Source organism: Hyla sarda, chromosome 5 (genome assembly GCF_029499605.1).
Source record: "Hyla sarda isolate aHylSar1 chromosome 5, aHylSar1.hap1, whole genome shotgun sequence".
NCBI lineage: Eukaryota > Metazoa > Chordata > Amphibia > Anura > Hylidae > Hyla > Hyla sarda.
The window spans coordinates 112,063,581-112,087,696 of NC_079193.1; the positions used below are offsets into that span (position 1 = coordinate 112,063,581).

At 44.3% G+C, this 24,116-nt stretch overlaps 1 protein-coding gene across 5 annotated transcripts in view; it reads left to right on the forward strand.

Moving 5' to 3' along the window:
* CNOT10 (CCR4-NOT transcription complex subunit 10) overlaps nt 1-24,116 on the forward strand; it is a 129,463-nt gene that overhangs the window by 17,654 nt on the left and 87,693 nt on the right. For all 5 annotated transcript variants that reach the window (XM_056520113.1, XM_056520109.1, XM_056520112.1 and 2 more), the window contains exons 9-11: nt 2,213-2,330; nt 15,366-15,512; nt 19,507-19,709. In XM_056520113.1, the coding sequence (XP_056376088.1) occupies nt 2,213-2,330; nt 15,366-15,512; nt 19,507-19,709 (468 nt within the window). The remainder of the gene's footprint in view (nt 1-2,212; nt 2,331-15,365; nt 15,513-19,506; nt 19,710-24,116) is intronic.

Genomic DNA, 24,116 nt, shown 5'->3' on the forward strand with positions numbered 1-24,116 from the left:
AGGTCCTCATACCTCCGGCGTGTCCCTTCGGCGATTGATTTGCTCCAAGCCTGAGATGCAGGCTTGAGAAATCGACCGCCGATAACACTGATCAATTCAAAGCTATGGCTTTGCAGTGAACGGGGTATAAGATCAGTGTGCTCCCTATGGGAGCTATAACATTGCAAAAATAAGTGTAAAAAAAAAAAAAAAGTTAATAAATGTCATTTAACCTTTTCCCTAATAAAAGTTTGAATCACCCCCCTTTTCCCATAAAAAAAATTTAAATAAAAATAAATCTAAACATATGTGGTATCGCTGCGTGCATAAATGTCCGAACTATAAAAATATATCCTTAATTAGACCGCACTGTCAATGGCGTATGCGCAATAAACTTCTGAAGTCCAAAATAACGTACAGTATTTTTGGTCACTTTTTATATCTTGAAAAAATGAATAAAACGATCAAAAAGTCCGATCAATCCAAAAAATGGTACAGCTAAAAACTTCAGATCACGGCGCAAATAATTAGCCCTCATTCCGCCCCATAAGCGGTAAAATAAAAGTTATACGTGTCAGAAGATGACAATTTTAAACGTATACATTTTTCTGCATGTAGTTATGATTTTTTACAGAAGTACGACAAAATCAAACCTACATAATTAGTAGGGATGTAAGAAAAAAATCGATTTGTACGATTAGCGCGATTTTTTCACTTGGCGATACTGAATTGATTCAAAATATTTTTTAATCGATTGTTTTAGGGATGTGGAATTTGTATCTCCAGACGCCCGGAACAGCATGTCCCGGGCATCAGGAGATAAAAGTTTGACATTTGTGGAGCCGGGCAGGCCGGATCTCAAGCGGCGGCGCTCTGGGTGTATTAAAGGAGTAGTCCGGCGCGCACTTTTCTCATTTTATCCCGTCCTGGCTGCAAAATAAAAGAAAACACACTTTCTCTTACCTGCCAACGAGCCCCTGTAGCTCCGGTACACTCCGGTACAGGTGTTCGGTCCCCGGGCTGTATTCTTCTTACTTCCTGTTAGCCCGGCACGTCACACGGAGCTTCAGCCTATCACCGGCCGCAGCGATGTCCCGCCTCTGCTGGTGATAGGCTGAAGATCCGTGTGACATGCCGGGCTAACAGGAAGTAAGAAGAATACAGCCCGAGGACCGAACACCTGTACCGGAGCTACGGGGGCTCGTTGGCAGGTAAGAGAAAGTGTGTTTTCTTTTATTTTGCAGCCCGGACGGGATAAAATGAGAAAAGTGCGTGTTGGACTACTAGATCGCCACTGTCAAAGCTGACAGCGGCGTCTAAAGGGATCTGTGAATGCTCCCTGGTGGGCGATATATCGCGATGTATCGTCGCCTAGACGGTATCGCGATATATCGGGATATATCGAATCGCCACACTGGTATCGCGATTCGAATCGTATCGCCAAATTCTTGGCGATTCACAACCCTAATAATTAGGGTATCATTTTAATCATATGGACCGACATAATAAAGAGAAGGTGTAATTTTTACTGAAAAATGTACTGCGTAGAAATGGAAGCCCACAAAATTTACAAAATGGCATTTTTCTTCAATTTCGTTGCACAATGATTTTTTGGGCCGTAGAATTTTGGGTAAAATGACTGATGTCACTTCAAAGTAGAATTGGTGGTGCAAAAAATAAGCCATCATATGGATTTTTAGGTGCAAAATTTTAAGGGTTATGATTTTTAAAAGGTGAGGAGGAAAAATGAAAGTGCAATAACTGAAAAACCCGTGGTCCTTAAGGGGTTAAAATGACAGTGGTCAGAATTGCAAAAAAGGGCTCATTCCGTAAGGTGAAAAAGGGCTCAGTCCTTAAGGGGTTAACAAAATAATTTTATTTATTTATTTTTTTTCCTTCTTCTCCTATACCTGGATAACCTTTTTAACCCCAAAAACCCTCATCCCCCCCTCTTCATCATTCCCTACTGTTGCTGCTGTTGATTCTTGAGAGTTATCTGGGAGCCATACTTATGTGAGAAATGGGGGAGATGATGGTACAAGTACTGATGCAAATGTCCAGTATCGGCACAAATACCAATCACAAATTTTTATTATTAATTAAAAACCTGGATGTGTGTTTTGTCCCCCACAAACACACTCAGACACACACACTTTTTCTTACAAGGTCAATCATTTTAAATGCTTTTATTTAGCAGCTTGTTCTGAATGTATTTATTTGATCTTATTTATAGTCTGCCCCCTCACTGTTCTTAAAAAGTAATTTTGAGTACCTCCGAGGCAACTATCGGAAAGCTGTGAAATTACTGAACTCTTCCAATATCTCTGAACATCCAGGATTCATGAAGACCGGTAAGTTTTTCTGACTACATTAGTCCTCATTATAATAATTGTCTTTCTTGCACTAGGCAATTAATTAAAGCTCTGCTTTCATTTTTGGAGGTCAGTTTTGTAAGTCACGCTGTGATTGGTTGCAATGGGATAGGTTTTCTTTTAGACAGTACCTAATTATGGCTAACTTAAAGTGGCATTCACATCCTAAGCATAAGCATTTGACTTATCCACTGTATACGCTAGAAATGCTTGATAGATGTAGGTCCCACCTTTGAGAACCTCACCTATTGTAAGAAGAAAGTTTTAGTTACCACAGTTGCTTCTTTCTCCCTAATTCTCATCACAAATGATGTAGACACATTCCTGCAAGTTGACTTTTTTAATTATATTTTTTATTTTACATCAGTAACAAATATGCATATACAATATAAAACAATCTACTTTTCTCGAGCGCTTCATTGGGGGACACAGGACCATGGGTATATGCTGCTTGCCACTAGGAGGCTGACAAAAGAAACAAAAAAAACAAAAGAAGGCTGGCTCCTCCCGGCAGGATATACCCGCCTCCTGGCTCTGAGCAACTCCGTTTTAGCTTAGTGTCAGAGGAAGCAGTTTCAGGGTCTAATTAGATCTTCTCTCCCTTTTTAATTTTATCTAGCGTGCGTGGGGTGACAGGAGCGTGCGGCTGACTGCCCCCCCCATATGCGAGCTAGGGGCACGGTGCATTGATGGATGGGGTGGCACTAGCTGGTCAAAGGCAGGTGGCACTAGCTGGTCAAAGACTTCAGAGGTAAGTATGGAGGTCCCCTTTTTGGTAAGTATATCCCCCCCCCTCCTCCCTCCTTATCTTTACTTGGCAGGGCAAGGGGTCTCTAAGGGTCTTTTCCCATGGCCAGGGGTTAATGGGGTTGCTGGGGTCAATGGTCAGTCAGGGGTTAATAGCGGGAAGTTGCCTGTGACTTCGGGAGTTAACACTCCCCTATCTTCCACAAGCTAGAGATGCCTGGGGCCCTTTTCACTTCCCCTCCGCTGCGGCCATGTTATTTACACTATAGTACTCACGGCCGCAGCTTCTCTCTATGGGGGCCGCCTCCTGACAAGGAACTGCGGGCAGCGTGTGCCTTCAGCGTGCGCTGCTCTTACCTCCCTGCTTTCTCTCTGCAGTGTCCCTGGCTCGGGCGGCGCAGGCACACGCCACCCGGCCTTTGTGTGGGCAGTCTTTGTCTTCAGCAGGTCCGGAGCTGCGGGCATGTTGCTAATTTAGCCCACGGCTCCGCCCACTTCCTGGAGCAGCGCGGCATTCTCCCTGGCCCTCCTCCTGATCCTCCAGCCAGTCTTCTCACAGCGCGCGCTCCGTCCTCCTATCTCCTGTGAGCGCGCGCGATGGAGCCGTACTTCTGGGTCCCCATATGATGTGTCTTTGCGTGCTCAGTGGGGCTCAGTGGCTCCTCCCCTCTCCCTCTCACCTCAGCGTGGACGTGCCTTGCTCCTGATCTGCTCAGCTGCTCGTCTCCTCTCCCTGCTGGCCCACTGCGGTTCCTCCAACTGTTTCCAGGACCCACTCCGGACACAGTACCCTGGGTGAGCTCGCTCCTTGTCTGTACTGTCTCTGGTTGTCTGACTTATTAGTGCTTTCCTAATGTCCTCCGGAATCGAAAACTGGGAGGCCGACTTCTTAAGTCGCGCCACCACGGATCCGGGCGAATGGTCCCTCCACCCGGAGGTCTTCGATCAGATCTGTCGCCGGTGGGGAACGTCGGACGTGGATCTGTTAACGTCCCTCACTTCGTGTCCAGGTCTCGAGATCCCCTGGGACTTGCAGTGGACGCCCTGGTGGTCCCCTGGACCCCTTTCGCCCTCCCCTACCTCTTTCCACCTCTTCCGCTTCTTCCCCAGGTCGTCCGGAAGCTCAAGGCAGAGGGGGTCTCAGCAATTCTAGTGGCTCTGGACTGGCCCTGTCGCGTGTGGTACGCAGACGTGGTCAGCCTCATGGCAGACGTTCTCTTCAGTCTTCCAGACTGTCCTGACCTTCTCTTCCAAGGGCCCCTCTGCCACCCCAATTCACTTCCGCTGCCTTTGACAGCGTGGCAGTTGAAACCGCGGTTTTGAGGGCTCGGGGGTTTTCCTCCCGAGTTATCCAGACTATGCTCGGTGCCCGTAAGCCCTCGTCCGCCAGGATTTACCATTGTACCTGGCTGGCGTATTTCCGCTGGTGTGAGGCCTGTTCACTTTCTCCCACCTCCTTCTCTCTGCCGAATCTCCTGTCCTTCTTACAATCGGGACTGGAGACACACCTTTTTGGTCGGTTTTCCCTTTTCTGGGTGTTGTGTTCGACTTTTTTTTTTTCTGGGTTGGCTCTCCTTCTGCTTTGGGACTAAAACTGAGTTGCTCAGAGCCAGTAGGCGGGTATATCCTGCTGGGAAGAGCCAGCCTTCTTTTGTTATTTGTCTAGTGGCAAGCAGCATATACCCATGGTCCTGTGTCCCCCAATAGAAGTTCCGAGAGAGAGAATTTACTGTAAGTCCAAAATTCTACTTTTTATCCATGAAACCTCTCTAAACCACCCTCACCCCCTGTGTGCTAAAAAAAAAATTAAAAATCCATATTGTGGTAATTGATCATTTTGTTGACCATAAACCCCAGAATTTTTCATAAAGGTTTATTATTTTCTTTGATCTTCCTACTCTAAATTTCTAATACTTTTTTAATTCTATTGGCTGAGGTCAATCATTGTTTTACATTAGGAGCTCTTGGATCAAACCAGAGTAGTAAAATCAACTGCTTTTCAAGAATGACCAACCAAGTTATTTAGAAGGCCCCAATCATTTACTTCTCCCAAAATTGCCAATCTTATTGTCAATTTTATACTTGTTTGGAATTTACTTTTTAATACCTCTTGCCAAAAATCCACGCTTTCTCAATCTGCTCCATTGGGGGACACAGACCGTGGTATATGCTGCTGTCACTAGGAGGCTTGACACTATGTTAAAGGGGTATACCAGGCCAAAACTTTTTTTCATATATCAACTGGCTCCGGAAAGTTAAACAGATTTGTAAATGACTTCTATTAAAAAATCTTAATCCTTCCAATAGTTATTAGCTTCTGAAGTTGAGTTTTCTGTCTAACTGCTCTCTGATGACTGAGCTGTGCAGTTCCTATGGGGATATTCTCCCATCATGCACAGCTCCCGGGACGTGACCTCATCATTGAGCAGTTAGACAGAAAACTTCAGAATTTAATAACTATTGGAAGGATTAAGATTTTTTTAATAGAAGTAATTTACAAATCTGTTTAACTTTTCGGAGCCAGTTGATATATATAAAAAAAAGGTTTTGCCTGTAATACCCCTTTAATAAGAAAGTCTACCCCTCCCAGCAGGGTATACCCGCCTACAGGCACCTGGGCTAACCAGTTTTAGCTTAGTGTCTGTATGAGGCAGATGCTGGTCTGGAGTTCAGTTAGTGAAGCTTAGTTAGAATTTCTCTCCCTTTTTTTTCTTTTTTAGGTGGTTCTCAGGACTCGGTGTTCAGTTTTCCCATTTGCGAAGAAGGGGCACAGACATCGAGTCATGTACTGTCAACCCCTTCTCGCCAACGGTAAGTGACTGGGGTTGTACCTCTTGGGTCCGGGTCACCCTAACTGCCTGCTCGTCTCGCTGTCTTAGCCCGGCATGCAGGTGACTAAATGCTGACTGAAGACTTCATTAGGTAAGTTTCTGCAGACAAGATGAGTATTCTCCCCTTTTTCCTTGCAGGTATCCCAGATTGTGCACCTCTGGAGTCCCCCTAATTGGAGCCCACTTCTTTATTCCCTTGGATACTGCCTGCTCGCTATCCTGACATTTGGGGGGTGTTTTCTGTGGTGTGGACTGTTTGCGGGGCTTAGCTCTGCCCACTCTCGGCTAACGGGATTTGCAACCTAAGCGCCGATGCTCGTGAATACAGGCTGATTCTTTCCACCAAGCAGCGCAATGCGCGCACGGCAGGCCCTGTTTAAGCCAATTAGAGGCAACTTGTCTCTGGGCTGCCCCTCTTTCATTGCCCAGTTTCTCCTCTCCCTCATGGTTCTCCTCTCTGCAGCAGACGGGAGTTCACCTCACAGCTGTTGCGTCTATGCAGGGGGACACAGATTATGGGTGAGACTGTTCCAACTTATTTTTCTGCATAATTGTGTCTGAACCCAGAACTGTTCCTCCCTCTAGTCAGGTGCCAGGGGCTTTGGTCACTTATTATACCTGTGTGGGTTGCAAATCTAAAATCCCAAGTTCGGCTGAACCTACTTGTCCTGCCTGCCCCACTACAACCCCCCAACCCTCTTGGTATAGATACCCAGGAACCTCCACCAGACCCCGTGGGCTCTGCTCCCCCTCTGGAATGGGTGTCTTCCCTCTCCCAAGCTCTTTCTGACTTGGCAGGGGTCTCCCGCTCTGTGATGACTGCGTTGGAGGAGTCCTCCTTTCGCCAACCCTCTAGGGAGACTTGCTCACCCTCTCCACATTTTAGGCGCTCTCGCAAGCGTCATAAGGGTCAGTCCTCCGACTCCTCCCCAGAGTCCACTAGCAGGCATCGGCGCTCTCCTCGAAGATATCGCCCCTCTGCTCCTGCTCTCCGTCAGCGCCCCCCCTTCCTGGGGCCATTCTCCTTGTCGCAGCTCTCTGTCTCGAGATCTGCATACCAGGTCAGCTTCGCCTTCATCCAAGACTGCCTCCACCAGCTCCCTCTCTCCTCGGGACCTGGAAGATGAGGCTTTAGGTTTTGCCTCTGACTCAGAAGACTGAACTGATAAGGCCAGCAAGGTGGACATCTTGGTCTCGGCCGTGCGGGGCACCTTTCACCTACAGGACCCAGGAACTTTGGACGCAGTTCCAGAAGTTTCCTTTCATTGCTCTCGTCCCGCACCTAAGGCTTTCAGCTCTCATGCTGAATTAGACGCATTGCTGGAGAATGCCTGGAAACATCATGACAAGTGTTTCCAGGGCACTAAGAAGATTCAGACTCCGTTCCCCTTTGCCAAGGACCTCGTTGCAAAATTAACATCTCCACCAACTGTGGATCCACCTGTCTTCCGCCTGTCAAAGGCAACTACTCTGCCCCTGGCAGACGCTGCTTCCTTCAAAGACCCGTCGGACAAACGAATTGAAAATCTGGCAAAATTTGCATTTGAAGCGTCAGGATCTTCCTTACTTTCTGCCTTTGCTTCTGCCTGGGTGTCGAAGGCCGTTACAATCTGGGCTTCTCAACTCCGCCAAGGCATTCTATCTGGGTCTCCTGCTGAGGACCTGACTGATTTGGCCCTCCAGCTCTCTAATGCTGGAGACTATTTGTGCTCTGCTTCGATGCAGTCCGTCCGTTTGTATGGCCTTCACCACAGGTAATCTAGTAGCTCTTCGTCGTTCCATGTGGCCCAAGGCATGGGACGCTGATGCCGCTTCTAAGAAGTTTTTTTACAGAACTTCCTTTTACGGGTTCTAGACTGTTCGGTAGGCGCCTGGATGAGATTATCTCAGAGGCGACGGGAGGCAAGAGTTCCTTATTGCCTCAGAATAAATCTCGCACCACTAGCTTCCGTCGAAAGTAGACCTCCTTTCGTACGTATGCCTCCAATAAAGGTTCCAAACACAGGACAAGAGGACTCCTTCCTTCAAGGCCTGTCCCTGCTGGAAGTTGGATAACCATTTCTGGCCAAAGCAGGCACCTGTAAACCTACCTCCGCCTAAAGGGACGCCCCCACCTGTGGATTTTTCTCGTGTGGGAGGGCGCCTTTTACTCTTCCGAGACATCTGGATTGTGTCAGGTGCAGGACTCCTGGGTCCAAGATGTCATTTCCAACGGCAACCGGATCGAGTTTGCTTCCTTTCCAAAGGATCGCTTTGTTTGGGCCCAGTTCAATTATCGTCCTCTTCAACTGTCTCTCTCCTGTCCCGGTGGGACAGGTCTCCATTGTCCCTCGATCGCAGGATCATTATTCCACCCAAGTCTCGCCAGTACCTTCTCTGGTGGCTTCAAACACCTCTTTGTTTGGGGCGGTCCTTTCTGCCACTTCGCTGGCAGGTCGTGACGACTGATGCCAGTCTCAGAGGTTGGGGGGGGAGTTTTATGGGATCGGACAGTCCAGGGCCTCTGAAGCCCTTCTCCACATCAACATCTTGGAATTGAGGGCAGTCTATCTTTGTCTGCGCCATTGGGAGTGCCTTCTTCTGGGCCTTCCTGTTTGTGTCGGACAACTACACGGCGGTGGCATATATCGCCAGGGAGGCACGTGCAGCTCTGAGGTGATGGCTGAGGTCTCAAAGATTCTTCTTTGGGCAGAACTCAGGGTTCCGTCCAGCTCGGCGATTCACATACCGGGAGTAGACAGTTGGGAAGCAGACATTCTCAGTCAATCCTTGGCCGAACACGGCGATTGGTCCCTTCATCCAGAGATATTCGCGATCTGCAACCTCTGGGGCACTCCGGACGTATACCTGTTCGTGTCTTGCCACAACCGGAAAGTTCCTTACTTTGTGTTGAAGTCCCGGGATCCCCTGGCCCTAGCCACGGACGCCCTGGTGGTCACCTGGTCCAACTTTGGCCTCCCCTATCTCTTCCCTCCTCTTCCCTCCTCTTCCCCTTCTTCCCAGGGTACTGAGGAAACTTAAAGCAGAAGGCGTCCTGCCATTCTCGTGGCCCCAGACTGGCCCAGACGGGCATGGTACGTGGACGTGGTTTGTCTAGTGGACGACTTTCCACTGCGCCTCCCTCTCCGTCCGGACCTTCTTTCTCAGGGTTCTCTTTGCCACCCCAATTTACAGTCGCTGCATTTGACGGTGCGGCGGTTGAGACCGCGGTTTTAAGAGCCAGAGGATTCTCTGCCCAAGTTGTTCGCACTATGATCAGGGCAAGTAAGACCTGTAATGCGAAGATTTACCACCGTACTTGGTGGTCTTATTTTGGTTGGTGTGAGTCTCACTCCTTTTCTCCAGTCGTGTTTTCTCTCCCGCGACTTCTTTCCTTTTTACAGTCTAGGTTGGAACAACATTTGGCCCTTAGTTCCCTTAAAGGACACATTTCGGCTCTTTCCGTTCTTTTTCAAGTCCTCTGGCATCTGATCCTCATATCCGGAACCTTCCTCCAGGGGGTAGCTTACGTGGCTCCGCCTTACAGATCACCCACTCCTCCTTGGGATCTGAACTAGGTTCTTGGTGCCCTACAGGGCACCCCTTTTGAACCTCTCCTTTCCCCTTTGTCTCCTTTCCTGGAAAGTGACCTTCCTTATTACGGTCACTTCCATTAGGAGGGTTTAGGAGCTGTCGGCTCTCTCCTGCCGTTCTCCCTACCTGATCATCCACCAGGACAAAGTTGTTTTTTGTCCGGTGCCATCCTTTTTGCCTAAGGTTGTTTCTGCCTTTCATCGCAATGAGGACATTGTCCTCCCTTCTTTTTGTCTGGCTCCTCATCCTAGAGAACGCTTGCTCCACACGCTGGATGTGGTTCGGCCTGTTCGGACCTACCTCTCAGTTACTTCCTCTTTTCGGCAGAGTGACTACCTCTTTATTCTCACAGAGGGTCATCATAAGGGACTACCTGCTTCGAAGGACAACATTTCTTGGTGGATCCCGTTTGCAGTTTCGGAAGCTTACCGCTGCAAGGGAAAGACCTCACCCTTCAGGGTCATGGCTCATTCCACTCGCTCTGTCTGGGCCTCCTGGGCTCTCTGTAACAAGGCTTCGGCCTCGCAAGTTTGTAAGGCGGCCACCTGGTCTTCTTTGCGTACTTTTACAAAATTCTACCAGGTTCATACCTTTGCATCTGCTGATGCTAGTCTGGGTCGCAAGGTGTTGCAGGCGGCAGTGGTCCAGCCTTCCACCTGGCTGGGTCTCTTTGCCCACCCTAGGGACTGCTTTGGTATGTCCAACGGTCTGTGTCCCCCAAAGGAGATTTTTATGCTTACCGTAAAATCTTTCTCAGGGGATCCATTGGGGGACACAGCACCCACCCTTTTCTTCTGGTGATTCCTGGTTTTTTGGTTACCTGTCCGAGGGTGTTTTCAGTTAATTTTTATTCTGCGGTTTCCTTGGACAGTTTTTTTTTATTTTTTTTTATTTATTTATTTTTTGTCTTCTGTCCTTTCGGTTCTCTCCTACTGCTCTGGGACTAAAACTGGTTAGCTCAGGTGCCTGTAGGCGGGTATACCCTGCTGGGAGGGGCCCACTTTCTTATTACCATAGTGTCAGGCCTCCTAGTGACAGCAGCATATACCACGGTCTGTGACCCCCAATGGATCCTCCGAGAGAGAGATTTTACGGTAAGCATAAAAATCTCCTTTTCTTGCACCTCCAGTGGTCATCCACATATAGTTAAATTTTATCACTAGTTCCATTCAGCCTAAACACCTGTATCTCCCCTAGACCTTCTAATTTCTTTTGCCAGTGCTTCTGTTTATAACACAAACAATTACTGGGAAAGAGGAGAACCCTGCCAGGTGCCCCTAGATAAAGGAAAAGGGGACATACAACCTACCGTTGATAACAATACTTGCATTTGGGTTTTTATACAAAAGTTGTATCCGTTTGACAACCCCCCCCAAATGTCTCCAAAATTTTTGCAAAGTGATTTATAACATTTGGAGCTGATCTCTAGAACCAATTTAGGAGGTATCCAGATCTGTTAGTTTACTTTCAAATTAAGTCAATCTTTTATTAACTTAAAATGCCATATAGGCTTTTCTACACCCTAAGGCTAAGTTTCCAATTGTTTTTTTTTTTTTTCTGGCAGTTTTTGGAAAACTGCCACTGCAGTCAGAAGTGGATCCATAAGGGAAAAGTGAAAGTCCTTCTATTATATGTCCTATTCCTTTTGAATACATTTCTGGCTTTGGCACAAAAACTGCAGTGGCAGATCTCCAAAAACTGCCAGAAAAAAACCAAGTGGAAACTTAGCCCAAGAGCTATTTTCATGATCCTAGGCTGGATCCCTTTCAAGGGCAATTAATTCATGTGCATTTCTTGCCTTGTAGGGTCAAGTTATCACCATAGACCCGCAATTGGTACCCAAAAGGCCCCCAGTCTTTGACACAAAAGCAAACTTTTTTTTTTTATGTGTGTAAGAGCAATTTTCAAGAAATAAATAATCTTTATTAAGAGATATAGGTATGTAGGTGTATGTACTATTTGCTTCCCTGACCATATTTATGGACATTTATCAACGGGTTTAGTCAGGTTTTCTTTACTATAATTGTCGCAAAATTGTCGCAACTGCGACTACACGCTTTTTCATGCGACATTTTGACTGGAAAGCGAGAAAAGCAAGTTTTCCTAAAATTTACTATGTAGTAATAATTTTTAAAATGGACTACGGCTAGTCAGGTATTTATTAACTGCGACAGTCGCAACTGCGCAAAAAAAGTCGCAACAGCGTTAAAAATTTACTAAATTTACTCCAGCTCAAACATGGAGCAGAAAAAGCTACTACCAAAGTAAAAAAGGAAAAATTGCTTACGTGAAAGAAAATTATCAACAGGCTGAAAGCAGTTGATAAATACGTCACACATAAGCAAAAAAAAGGTAAGGGAAAAATTACTAAAAAAAGGAATACATAAGCAAACATTGATAAATGTCCCTCATTGTGATTACTGATTCTGTGTAACAGCATAGTTAGGAAGAAGACAGCAGTGTTTGATCATTTTGTTTCTTTCGTTGTTTCTATTACCTTTCTGTGAGGATCAATATCAACTTATCTTCTAGAGTAATGCTAGAGTAATTCCTCAACAAATACCTTTTAGCTATTTACTTTGTTAAAAGCAACATTTCCACATTGATTTCCATTCTTTGCTCACAGAAGAATAACTCTGCAAATTCCAGTGCTTCCGGAGGTCCCTGCAGCTGTGTGCTGCTTCTGTGCTGTGAATAAAACGTCTGAAAGAATTTTAGTATCAGGCTCAAAAAATATGGGAATCATATACTTACAAATTTCTTATTACATAGCCAGGCTTAATAAAAAAATGAAAGTAAATATCAATAGAAATCATTTGTATACGCGTCTTGTTCTAGGAGTATGCGGTACTAATCCTAAACCTTATTTGTATGGCAATAAAATGTTGGTGTGTAATTAGCCCAAGTTAATTGCTGGATAATTTCATAAGCCAATTTTTAGCCCAACAGTAACCATAAATAGTGCCAACTAATGTTTTACTTGAAAAGTCACACCCTTAGGCCATATTCACACTCAAAGATGTGTGGATTCCACACCTAAAATCCTGACTGTTTTCTCTATTGTTTCATCAGAAATAGTATTTTCCCTGCACAGCTCCACTTTAGACAAACTGTTGTGTTGAAACTATGCATGGGGTAGTACAATCCAAGCCTCCTTGGATTTCTACCATGCGCATTCTGTGCTAAGACCTCTTTAGGGAAATGATTTTTGCTCTTACTCAGTCAAGTTGCCACCAATTTTCGCTTTATTATGTGCCTTAGAGTTCTGCTGTAGCTTAAAGGGGTACACCAGTGAAATAACCCCATAGCCCATCCTTTCCCTCTCATCCCTCCTATGATAAGTCATATTCTTTTTAGAGCTGAGAACTGGGAGGTGTGTGCAGCCTCAGCCAGTCAGAAACTGAATCTCTCTGTTGCTCAGTGCAGGAGGGTGGAGGCTTGCAGAGCAGAGCTGCAACGATTGTTGGGAGATGTAAGCAAGGGGAAAGAAAAATGGCAAAGAATATAATATTTCCATAAAAGACAACGGGGCACAGGAGCCATGCATATCGTAGTGTAGTGGCTTTGAAGTTTTTAAAAAAAAATTTCTATCTATATAATTTTCCCTGGAGTACCCCATTAATTTGACAATCCATGGCAACCCATTGCCTACTATCAGTTGCAAGACATAGTTACATAGTATGGTTGAAAAAAGACATACGTCCATCAAGTCCAACCAGGGAATTGAAGTGAAGGGTGTAAGGGGATAAGGGAAAGGGATGTAGTTTTATAATTCTGCATAAGCATTAATGTTATTTTGTTCCAGGAATGTATCTAACCCTGTTTTAAAACTGTTAATTCCTGCTGTGACCAGTTCCTGAGGTAGACCGTTCCATAAATTCAGTCCTCACGGTAAAGAAGGCGTGTCGCCCCTTTAGACTAAACCTTTTCTTCTCCAGACGGAGGAAGTGCCCCCTCGGTCTTTGGGGGGGTTTAACCTGGAACAGTTTTTCTCCATATTTTTTGTATGGGCCATTTATATACTTATGTTTATCATATCCCCCCCTTAAACGTCTCTTCTCAAGACTAAACAATTTTAACTCCTTTAATCGCTCCTCATAGCTAAGATGTTCCATGCCCCATATTAGTTTAGTCGGGTGTCTGCACCCTTTCCAACTCCGCAGTGTCCCTTTTATGAACAGGTGAGGCCGTACCAATGCTTTATAAAGGGGGAGTATTATGTCCCTGTCCCTTGAATCCATGCCTCTTTTTATACATGACAATATCCTGCCGGCTTTGGACGCAGCAGCCTGACATTGAATGCTATTCTGTAGTCTGTGATCTACAAGTACACCCAGATCCTTCTCTACCAGTGACTCTGCCCCAATATCGCGCACACCCCTACCCTTTAATTCCCTGGTTGAACTTGATGGACATATGTCTTTTTTCGACCGTACTAACTATGTAACTATGTAACTATGACTCTGCCAGTTTAATCCCACCTAAGACATACGATGCATGCATGTTATTAGTACCCAGATGCATAACTTTACATTTATCCACATTGAACCTCATTTGCCAAGTGGATGCCCAGACACTTAGTCTATCCAAGTCATCTTGTAACCTATACACATCCTGTATAGACTGTACCGTGCTACAAAGTTTGGTGTCATCTGCAAAGATAGAAACAGAGCTGTTAATACCATCCTCTATATCATTGATAAATAAATTAAACAGCGGTCCCAGTACTGAACCTTGGGGTACACCGCTAATTACCGGGGACCAATCAGAGTACGAATCATTGACCACCACTCTCTGGGTACGATCCATGAGCCAGTGTTCAATCCAGTTACAAACTAAAGTTTCCAAGCCCAAAGACCTTAACTTACCTGTCAGACGTCTATGAGGGACAGTATCAAACGTTTTGGCAAAATCCAGAAACACTATATACACAGCCATTCCTCTGTCAAGGCTTCTACTCACCTCTTCATAAAAGCAAATTAGATTGGTTTGACAACTTCTATCCTTAGTAAACCCATGCTGGCTATCACTTATAATACTATTATCCCCTATGTATTCCTGTATGTAATCCCTTATAAGTCCTTCAAACAATTTACCCACAATGCACGTTAGACTTACCGGTCTATAATTGCCTGGCGAAGACCTAGAGCCCTTCTTGAAGATTGGTACCACATTAGCCTTGCGCCAGTCCCTTGGCACAATACCAGACACCAGAGAATTTCTAAATATCATGAACAAGGGTACAGATATTACTGAACTTGCCTCTCTAAGAACACTTGGGTGTAGTCCATCCGGCCCTGGAGATTTGCTCACATTTAGTTTACTTAACTTACCTTATACCATCTCTACATTAAGCCAGTTCAGTACATTACATGATGTGTTACCAGCACTGACCTGGCCAATGTCGGCTCCTTTTTCCACAGTGTATACAGAACTAAAGAACCCATTCAGTAGCTCCGCCTTCTCTTGATCGCCCGTGACAACCTCCCCATTATCATTATTAAGGGGTCCTACATGCTCTGTCCTTTTTTTTTTGTATTTATATATATCAAAAAATATTTAGGATTAGTTTTGCTTTCTTTGGCCACCTGTCAATCATTTTGAATTTTTGCTGTTTTTATTACATTTTTAGATTCATAGGGTTTCTCTCATGTAATTTCCAGAAAAACAATTAATTTTTTACAATATTTATGTACCTTCTGTTGGAGGCAACCATTCATAAGTGCTGCGTTCATTATGCAGAAATGTCTCCATATATTGTAGTAAACCAGGTTGGGATGAAGTTATTACTGTATACTGATTTCCATCACACTGTATTAGTATGTGCCGTTGCAATACTCATTTTGAGTATTTCTGTTTTTAGGGGAATGTGTTCGCTGCATGTTTTGGAACAACCTTGGGTGCATTCATTTTGCTATGGGAAAGCACAATTTAGGACTTTTCTACTTCAAAAAAGCCATCCAGGAAAATGATAATGCTTGTGCACAGTTAACATCAACCACAGATCAAGGTAATCTTTCATGTTGTCTACGTGTAACATTTTTGCAGGTATATATCTGTGTTCTCATTAGGCTTTACTATATTTACCTGGTATAGTGAGGAAAAAGGGTGTGTGTATATGTATGTTTAGAGGGGTGTGGAAATTTTTAAAGAAAAACTGCTTGTCCACAGGACTAAAACAAAGTAAAATCTACTTGTACCTCATGACGATCCACTTGTCCTGGCCAATTTTCGCTTTTACCCTCTCGTTTTTTCATCCTTGCCCTATAATAGCCGTAACGAACTACCGTATATACTCGAGTATAAGCCGAGTTTATAACCCCCCTCGGCTTATACTCTCCACCCGCAGTGGTCTTCAACCTGCGGACCTCCAGAGGTTTCAAAACTACAACTCCCAGCAAGCCCGGGCAGCCATCGGCTGTCCGGGGTTGCTGGGAGTTGGTTTTGAAACCTCCGGAGGTCCGCAGGTTGAAGACCACTGCGGCCTTCGACATCATCCAGCCCCCTCTCACCCCCTTTAGTTCTGTACAGTACTCACCTCCACTCGGCGCTGGTCCAGTGCTGGAGGACTGTCCGGAGAGGAGGTGGTCCAGTGGGATAGTGGTTCCGGGCTGCTATCTTCACCGGGGAGGCCTCTTCTAAGCGCTTCGGGCCCGGCCCCAGAATAGTCACGTTGCCTTGACAACGACGCAGAGGTACGTTCATTGCCAACGTTGTCAAGGCAACGCCTCTATTCTGGGCCTGAAGCGCGGAGAAGAGGCGCCCCCGGTGAAGATAGCAGCCCGGAACCACTATCCCACTGTACCACCTCCTCTCCGGACAGTCCTGCAGCACCGGACCAGCGCCGAGCAGAGGTGAGTACTGTACAGAACTAAAGGGGGGTGAGAGGGGGCTGGATGATGTCGAAGGCCGCAGTGGTCTTCAACCTGTGGACCTCCGGAGGTTTCAAAACTACAACTCCCAGCAAGCCCGGACAGCCGATGGCTGCCCGGGCTTGCTGGGAGTGGTAGTTTTGAAACCTCTGGAGGTCCGCAGGTTGAAGACCACTGAGGGCGGATGATGACAAGAGGATGATGAAGGGGGGGTGTGGGATGATGACAAGAGGATGATGAAGGGGGGGTGTGGGATGATAAGGGGATGATGACAAGGGGATGATGACAAGGGGATGATGAAGGGGGGATGTGTGGGATGATGACAAGGGGATGATGACAGGTGATGATGATGAGGGTCTGGATGATGACAGGCGGTGATGATGATGAGGATGTTAATGACGGGTCTGGATGATGACAGGGGGGGATGATGTATTTCCCACCCTAGGCTTATACTCGAGTCAATAACTTTCCCTGGGATTTTGGGTTGAAATTAGGGGTCTCGGCTTATACTCGGTTCGGCTTATACTCGAGTATATACGGTACTATAATAAAAAAAAAAATCCCCATAACATTTGTTCCGAAACAAAAACATAAAAAATGAAGTGAAATTGAAAGAGTAAAAGATCATTTTGCACATTTGTTGGTTTTCTTTTCTATGCCATTTACCTTGTGGTCAAGCTAACATGTTATTTTGATACTTTAGGTCACCTGATTACAGCAATACAAGATTTGTGTAGTTTCTGTCATGTATTACTAATTAAAAAAAAAAAAATTCTTAACTTTTTAAAAATAGTTATTGCCATTTTTTGACCCCTATAGCTTTCAACTATTTTTTTTTTTACATACGAGGCTGTATGAGGGCAAATTTTTGTGCCATAATCCGTTTTTTTGTATCGGTACCATTTTGGTATTGATCTGACTTTTTAAACGCTATTAATTTTTTTTTAATGGGATATTATAAAAATTGCAATTCTGTGGCTTGGTATTCTTTATTTTTTTTTTTACATTTACTGTACGGGATGCATAATGTTGTTTTAATAGTTGGGGCAATTACGCACACAGTGATACCAAATATGTTTTATTTTTATTATGTTTACATATTTTTATATAGGAAAAGGGGGTGATTTGAACTTTAAATATGGAAGGGGTTAATGTGTGTCTTTTAAACTTTTATGAAAACATTTTTTTTACACTCTTAGTCCATTAGGGGACTTTTAGGAATAATCATAAGATTCCCCATACAGATCAATAGAGTTCTGCTGAACTCCATTGATCTGTGTGCTCTGCAATCCATTGATAGAGCTTGACTGGGCTAGGCTCTATCAATGACAGAAAAACAGACACCAAGGAAGCAGAGGTAAGCCCTCTGGCTACCTCTATAGTGGCTCACCCCCCCCCCCCCCCCTCTCCAATCGTGCTGCGGGGATGGGGTGGCAATCTAGCCCACCAGGAAGCATTCACATCTCCCTTTTAGACGCTGCTGTTAACTTTTACAGCAGTGATGTAAAGGGTTAATAGCCAGCCGCAGCGATTGCCGCATGCTGGCTATTAACGGCGGCCCCCAGCTACTGAAAACACCCTTCTGAGCGCCGCCGTGCTTGTCAGGAGCTTTCAGGTCTGGCCCTGCTTGCCCGAAGAAGGGCTAAGGAACTGAAAAGTTAACCTGTCTGGAACTCAATGTCCCGGAGTAGGGCGATAGGAATTGTGTGTGTATATAGTATATATATATATATATATATATATATATATATATATATATATATATATATATATATATATATATATATATATATATATATATATATATATATTATATATTATATATATATATTATATATTATATATTATATATATATAACTCTAAAAGGGATAAGTATTTTCCTCAGGGAGAGGCACCGCTTCTGGTGTAAAACGGAGATTCAAAAAGGCCATTAGCACTCCGCGGGCTTTCTGGGTAAGAAGTATGCAAAGTTTCTCATCACACCACCATATAAGGTAGCGTGCCCTCTGATTTATGCCAAGTCAGAGTTCTCCACAGAAGGGAAGTGGACCCATCTGCAGACAGCTGTTAGGGGTGCTTGCCCCTCGTCAGTACAGAGCACTGTGTTCTGGCTTAAGTGGTGCCTCTCCCTCAGAAAATACTTGTCCCTTTTAGCTAGTCGCTACAGGTCTCTCGTCCTCAGCCAAGCCAGAACACCCTGCTCTGTACTGACGAGGAGCAAGCATCCCTAACAGCTGTCTGCAGATGGGTCCTCTTCCCTTCTGGGCAGAATTCTGACTTGGCATAAATCAGAGGGCACGCTACCTTATATGGTGGTGTGATGAGAAACTTTGCATAATATAAATATATATAATTATATGTATAAATTATTATAATTTTTTTATGCAGTTAATTGCTGTAAATAACTAGTCAATGAAAATTACATACAGGACACAGATAACTTTTAATGGAGTAGTACGGCCTAGACTTTTTTTTTATTCTGTCCTACCCGGGCTGCAAAAAAGGCATAACAAACTTTCACTTACCTCCATATGTTGCCCCGGTGCTCCACAACAGCTGATCGGTCGGCCGGGCTGTTTACTTCCTTTAGCCCGGTACATCACACGGCGCTTCAGCCTATCGCCGGCCGCAGCGATGTCCCGCCATGGCCAGTGATAGGCTGAAGCGCCGTGTGACGTATCGGGCTAAAGGAAGTAGTAAGTAAACGGCCAACAGATCAGCTGTTGTGGAGCTCCGGGGCAACATATGGAGGTAAGTGAAAGTTTGTTTTGTCTTTTTTTGCAGTCCAGGCAGGACGGAATAGAAAAAGTCTGCACCGGACATCTCCTTTAAATCTAAATCTTAAAGGGGTTTATCCTTTTTGCATGAGTTACTGATTGCATGAGGTCTGAACTCTGGGGAACCCCCCCCCCCGCAATCTCCTGGATCAGCGTCCCGTCACTTCTGTACAGCAAGAGCGTGTCTCCAAGGGTTGGGGCCAAAGCCTGCTAGGGAGAAGTTGTGGACCCTGCATATGAATACTTTTCTTATGTCTTTTAAGCTTCTGCTGTCCTATCTAGTGGCAAGAAAATCGTGACCTGTCTACATAAGTTTGTCATATATGTAGCTATTTCTCTTGTTTTGTTTTACAGGGAAGAAATTTTCGGGCAGACCGATGTGTACGCTGTTGACGAACAAGCGTTATGAGCTGCTGTACAACTGTGGCATTCAGCTTCTGCACATTGGGAGACCGTTGGCAGCTTTTGAATGTTTGATAGAAGCCGTTCAAGTGTACCACTCCAACCCCCGACTCTGGCTGAGATTAGCAGAGTGCTGCATAGCTGCTAACAAAGGGGTAAGTAAACAAGGTGTTTTTGTTTTTTTTTGTTCTGTTTTTTTTTTTTAAGCTAAGGCTCCTTTCACACTGAGCATTCATCCGTTATTAAATATCTGCTTTCTGTATAAAAACGGATATATAATAATGGATTAAATAACGGGTGGTAATGGCTGAATAATGTCCATCAAAACAACGGGCATATTTATCCGTTAAGACCCGTTATAACATCCCCCATGTATGGCCGTTTTAACACCTCTGCCTACAGACTCCCACAGCCGGGACTACTACTACTCCCATCATGGAACAGACTTGTTTCCATGATGGGAGTAGTAGTTCCCCGGCTGTATGAGTCTGCTGGTGGCTGGGGAGGCTACATTAGTGTTTGTACTACAACCCCCATCATGGAACATACTCTTTTCCATGATGGGAGTTGTAGTAAAGGGGCTGAGGGATTGATCTCACCGGGTCTCACTTCTGAGACCCAATGCGATTAGAAGTTATTTAACAGGGGAGCGGGCGGCATGCTACGCTCCCCTGCGATGTACGATGTATTTAATTTCATAGTTAAATTCTCCTCCGGGAGCCCTGAATGGCTGGTACTGAGGAGCCATTCAGGGCTCCCGGCAAGGTTTTTAAATAGAAGCGCTGCGGTGAGGAAGGATATATAGAATAACTATCGTAACCCCTGGCAGCGCTATGAATGACAAGTATTCTACAGCAGTGCATCTGGCCGGCACGATGCTCTGCTGAAAGAATAGTTTTCATAGCGCTGCGATGGCATATGATTATATAAGCGCTGTGGGCACCAGACATTTGGCTATATGTCTGACCCCTGCAGAGCGTCTATATGCAGATGCCGCTACAGCGCTATGAATGACAAATATTCTTTCAGCAGTACATCACACCGGCCAGATGTGCTGCTGTAGAATACTTTTCATTCATAGCGCTACCATGTCTAAATGCGCTGCAGGGGGCAAGATATATAGAAGCGCTGTGGGGCCCAGATATATTAACCCCCTAGTGATTCTGTATATATTTTCCCATCTTTTCCCATTTTATTTGAAAACCCTGCTGGGAGCCCTGGATGGCTCCTCAGTATTCAGGGCTCCCGGCAGGGAGTTTAAAAATAAAAGTAAATACATGGTACATCGCAGGGGAGTGGAGCATGCTGCCCGCTACCCTGTTTAATAACTTCTAATGCTATCGGGTCTCAGAAGTGATGCCCGGTGCGATCAATCACTTAGTCCCTGTACTACAACCCCCATCATGGAACAACCACTAATGTTGCCTCCCCAGCCACCGGCAGACTCCCGCAGCCGGGGAACTACTACCCCCATCATTGAAACAAGTCAGTTCCATGATGGGAGTAGTAGTAGTCCCTCGGATAATCAAAAAAATCCCATAGACATAATGGGATTTTATAACGGACGTTTAACATCCGTTTTTAAAGCTTTTCTAATGGACATTTATGACGTTTCTTTTAACTGATGAATTTTATAGTGTGAAAAGGGCCTAACACTTCCTTTCATATTTATCTTGGTTGGTTGTTCAGAATACCTTTTGCCATTTAACCCCTTAAGGACCATGGGTTTTTCTGTTTTTGCACTTTAGTTTTTTCCTCCTCACCTTTTAAAAATCATAACCCTTTCAATTTAGCACCTAAAAATCCATGATTGCTTATTTTTTGCGCCACCAATTCTACTTTGCAGTGACATCAGTCATTTTACCCAAAAATCTATGGCGAAACAGAAAAAAAAATCATTGTGCGGCGAAATTGAAGAAAAAAACTCAATTTTGTAACTTTTGCGGGCTTCCGTTTCTACGCAGTACATTTTTCGGTAAAAATGACACCTTTTCTTTATTCTGTAAGTACATACGATTAAAATGATACCCTACTTATATAGGTTTGATTTTGTTTTCTGCATGTTAACTACATGCAAAAAAATGTATACGTTTAAAATTGTCATCTTCTGACCCCTATAACTTTTTTATTTTTCCGCATGAGGTATGAGGGCTAATTTTTGCGCCGTGATCGGAAGTTTTTAGAGGTACCATTTTTGTATTGATCGGACTTTTTGAGCGCTTTTTTATTCATTTTTTCATTATATAAAAAGCGTCCAAAAATACATTATTTTGGACATTGGAATTTTTTTGCGCCTACGCCATTGACCGTGCTGTTTAATTAATGATATATTTTTATAGTTTGAACATTTACTCACGCGACGATACCACATATGTTTATATTTTTATTTACATGGTGGGTTTTTTATGGGAAAAGGGGGGTGATTTGAACTTTTATTAAGGAAAGGGTTAAATCACATTTATTTAAAAAAAAAAAAATGTTTTACACTTTTTATTTTTGCAGTGTTATAGCTCCCATAGGGACCTATAACACTGCACACACTGATTGCCAGCACTGTTCACTGCAAAGCCATAGCTTTGCAATGATCAGTGTTATTGGCGGTCGATTGCTCAAGCCTGAATCTCAGGCTTACAGCAATCAATCGCCGAGGGGACACGCCGGAGGCAGGTAAGTGGACCTCCGCTCGTCTCCCAGCTGATCGGGACACTGCTTTTTCACTGCGGTGGTCCCGATCAGCATCTAAAGGGTTAATAGCGTGCGGCACCGCGATCACTGCCGCGTGCTATTAGCCCCGGGTCCCGGCATCAGATACATGCCAAGACCGACCCGATATGACGCGGGGTCACCGCGTGACCCCGCGTTATATCGCAGGAGCCAGCCAAGGACTTAAATATACGTCCTTGGTCGTTAAAGTCCAAAAATGCTGTTTTTTTTTTTTTTGTCACATATTATTCCCAAAAAATTAATACAAAATGATATAAAAGTTTTATATATGCAAATGTGCTATCAATAAAAAGTACAGATGACGGCGCCAAAAATGAGCCCTCATACCGCCCTATATACGGAAAAATGAAAAAGTTATAGGTGGTCAAAATAGGGGGATTTTTAGATTACTGATTTTGTACAAAAAGTTGGAGATTTTTTTTTTTTTTTTAAGCAGTACAAAAATATAAAAGTAGCTAGCCATGGGTATCATTTTAATAGTATTGACCTACAGAATAAAGAATACGTTGTTTTTTACCGTAAATTGTACAGTGTGAAAACGAACCCCTCAAAAATGTGCAGAATTGTGGTTTTCATAAAAATTTCCTCCCTAAAAAAATATATGAAGTGAATTTGAGGGGTCTTCATATTAGAAATACCCCATAAATTACCCCATTATAAAAACTACACCCCCAAAGTATTTAAAATTACAATCAGAAAGTGTGTTAACCCTATAGGTGTTTCATAGGAATAGCAGCAAAATGAAGGAGAAAATTCTAAATCTTCATTTATTTTTTTTACACTCGCATGTTCTTGTAGACTCAATTTTTGAAATTTTACAAGGGGTAAAGGAGAAAATTACCCCCAAAATGTGTAACCCAATTTCTCTTGAGTAAGGAAATACCTCATATGGGGATGTACTCTGTGGGTGCACTACAAGGCTCAGAAGGGAAGGAGCGACAATGGGATTTTGGAGTGTGAGTTTTTCTGAAATGGTTTTTGGGGGGCATGTCACATTTAGGAAATCCCTATGGTGCCAGAACAGCAAAAAAAAATGGCATACTATTTGGGAAACTACACCCCTCAAGGAACGTAACAAGGGGTCCAGTGAGCTTTAACACCCCACAGGTGTTTGACGACTTTTCGTTAAAGTCGGATGTGTAAATGACTTTTTTTTTTTTTCACTAAAATGCTGGTTTTCTCCCAAATTTTACATTTTTGCAAGGGGTTATAGGAGAAAATGGCACCCAAAATTTGTAACCCAATCTCTTCTGAGTATGGAAATACCCCATGTGTGGACATCAAGTGCACTGCTGGTGCACTACAATGCTCAGAATAGGAGGAGTCACATTTGGCTTTTTGAAAGCAAATTTTACTGAAATTTTTTTGGGGGGCATGTCGTATTTAGGAGGCCCCTATGGTGCCAGAACAGCAAAAAACCCACATGGCATACTATTTTGGAAACTACACCCCTCAAGGAACCTAACAAGGGGTACAATGAGCCTTAACACCCCACAGGTGTTTGACAAATTTCCGCTAAAGTTGGACGTGAAAATGAAAAATTAGATTTTTTTTCACAAAAATGCTGGTTACCCCAAATTTTTCATTTTCACAAGGGGTAATAGGAGAAAAAGCCTCCCAAAATGTGTAACCCCATTTCTTCTGAGTATGGAAATACCCCTTATGTGGATGTAAATTGCTGTGCGGGCGAACTAAATACTCAGAAGAGAAGGAGCGCAATTGAGCGTTTGGTGAGAGAATTTGGTTGGAATAGAAGTCGGGGGCCATGTGCGTTTACAAAGCCCCCCGTGGTGCCAGAACAGTTGACCCCCCCACATGTAACCCCATTTTGGAAACTA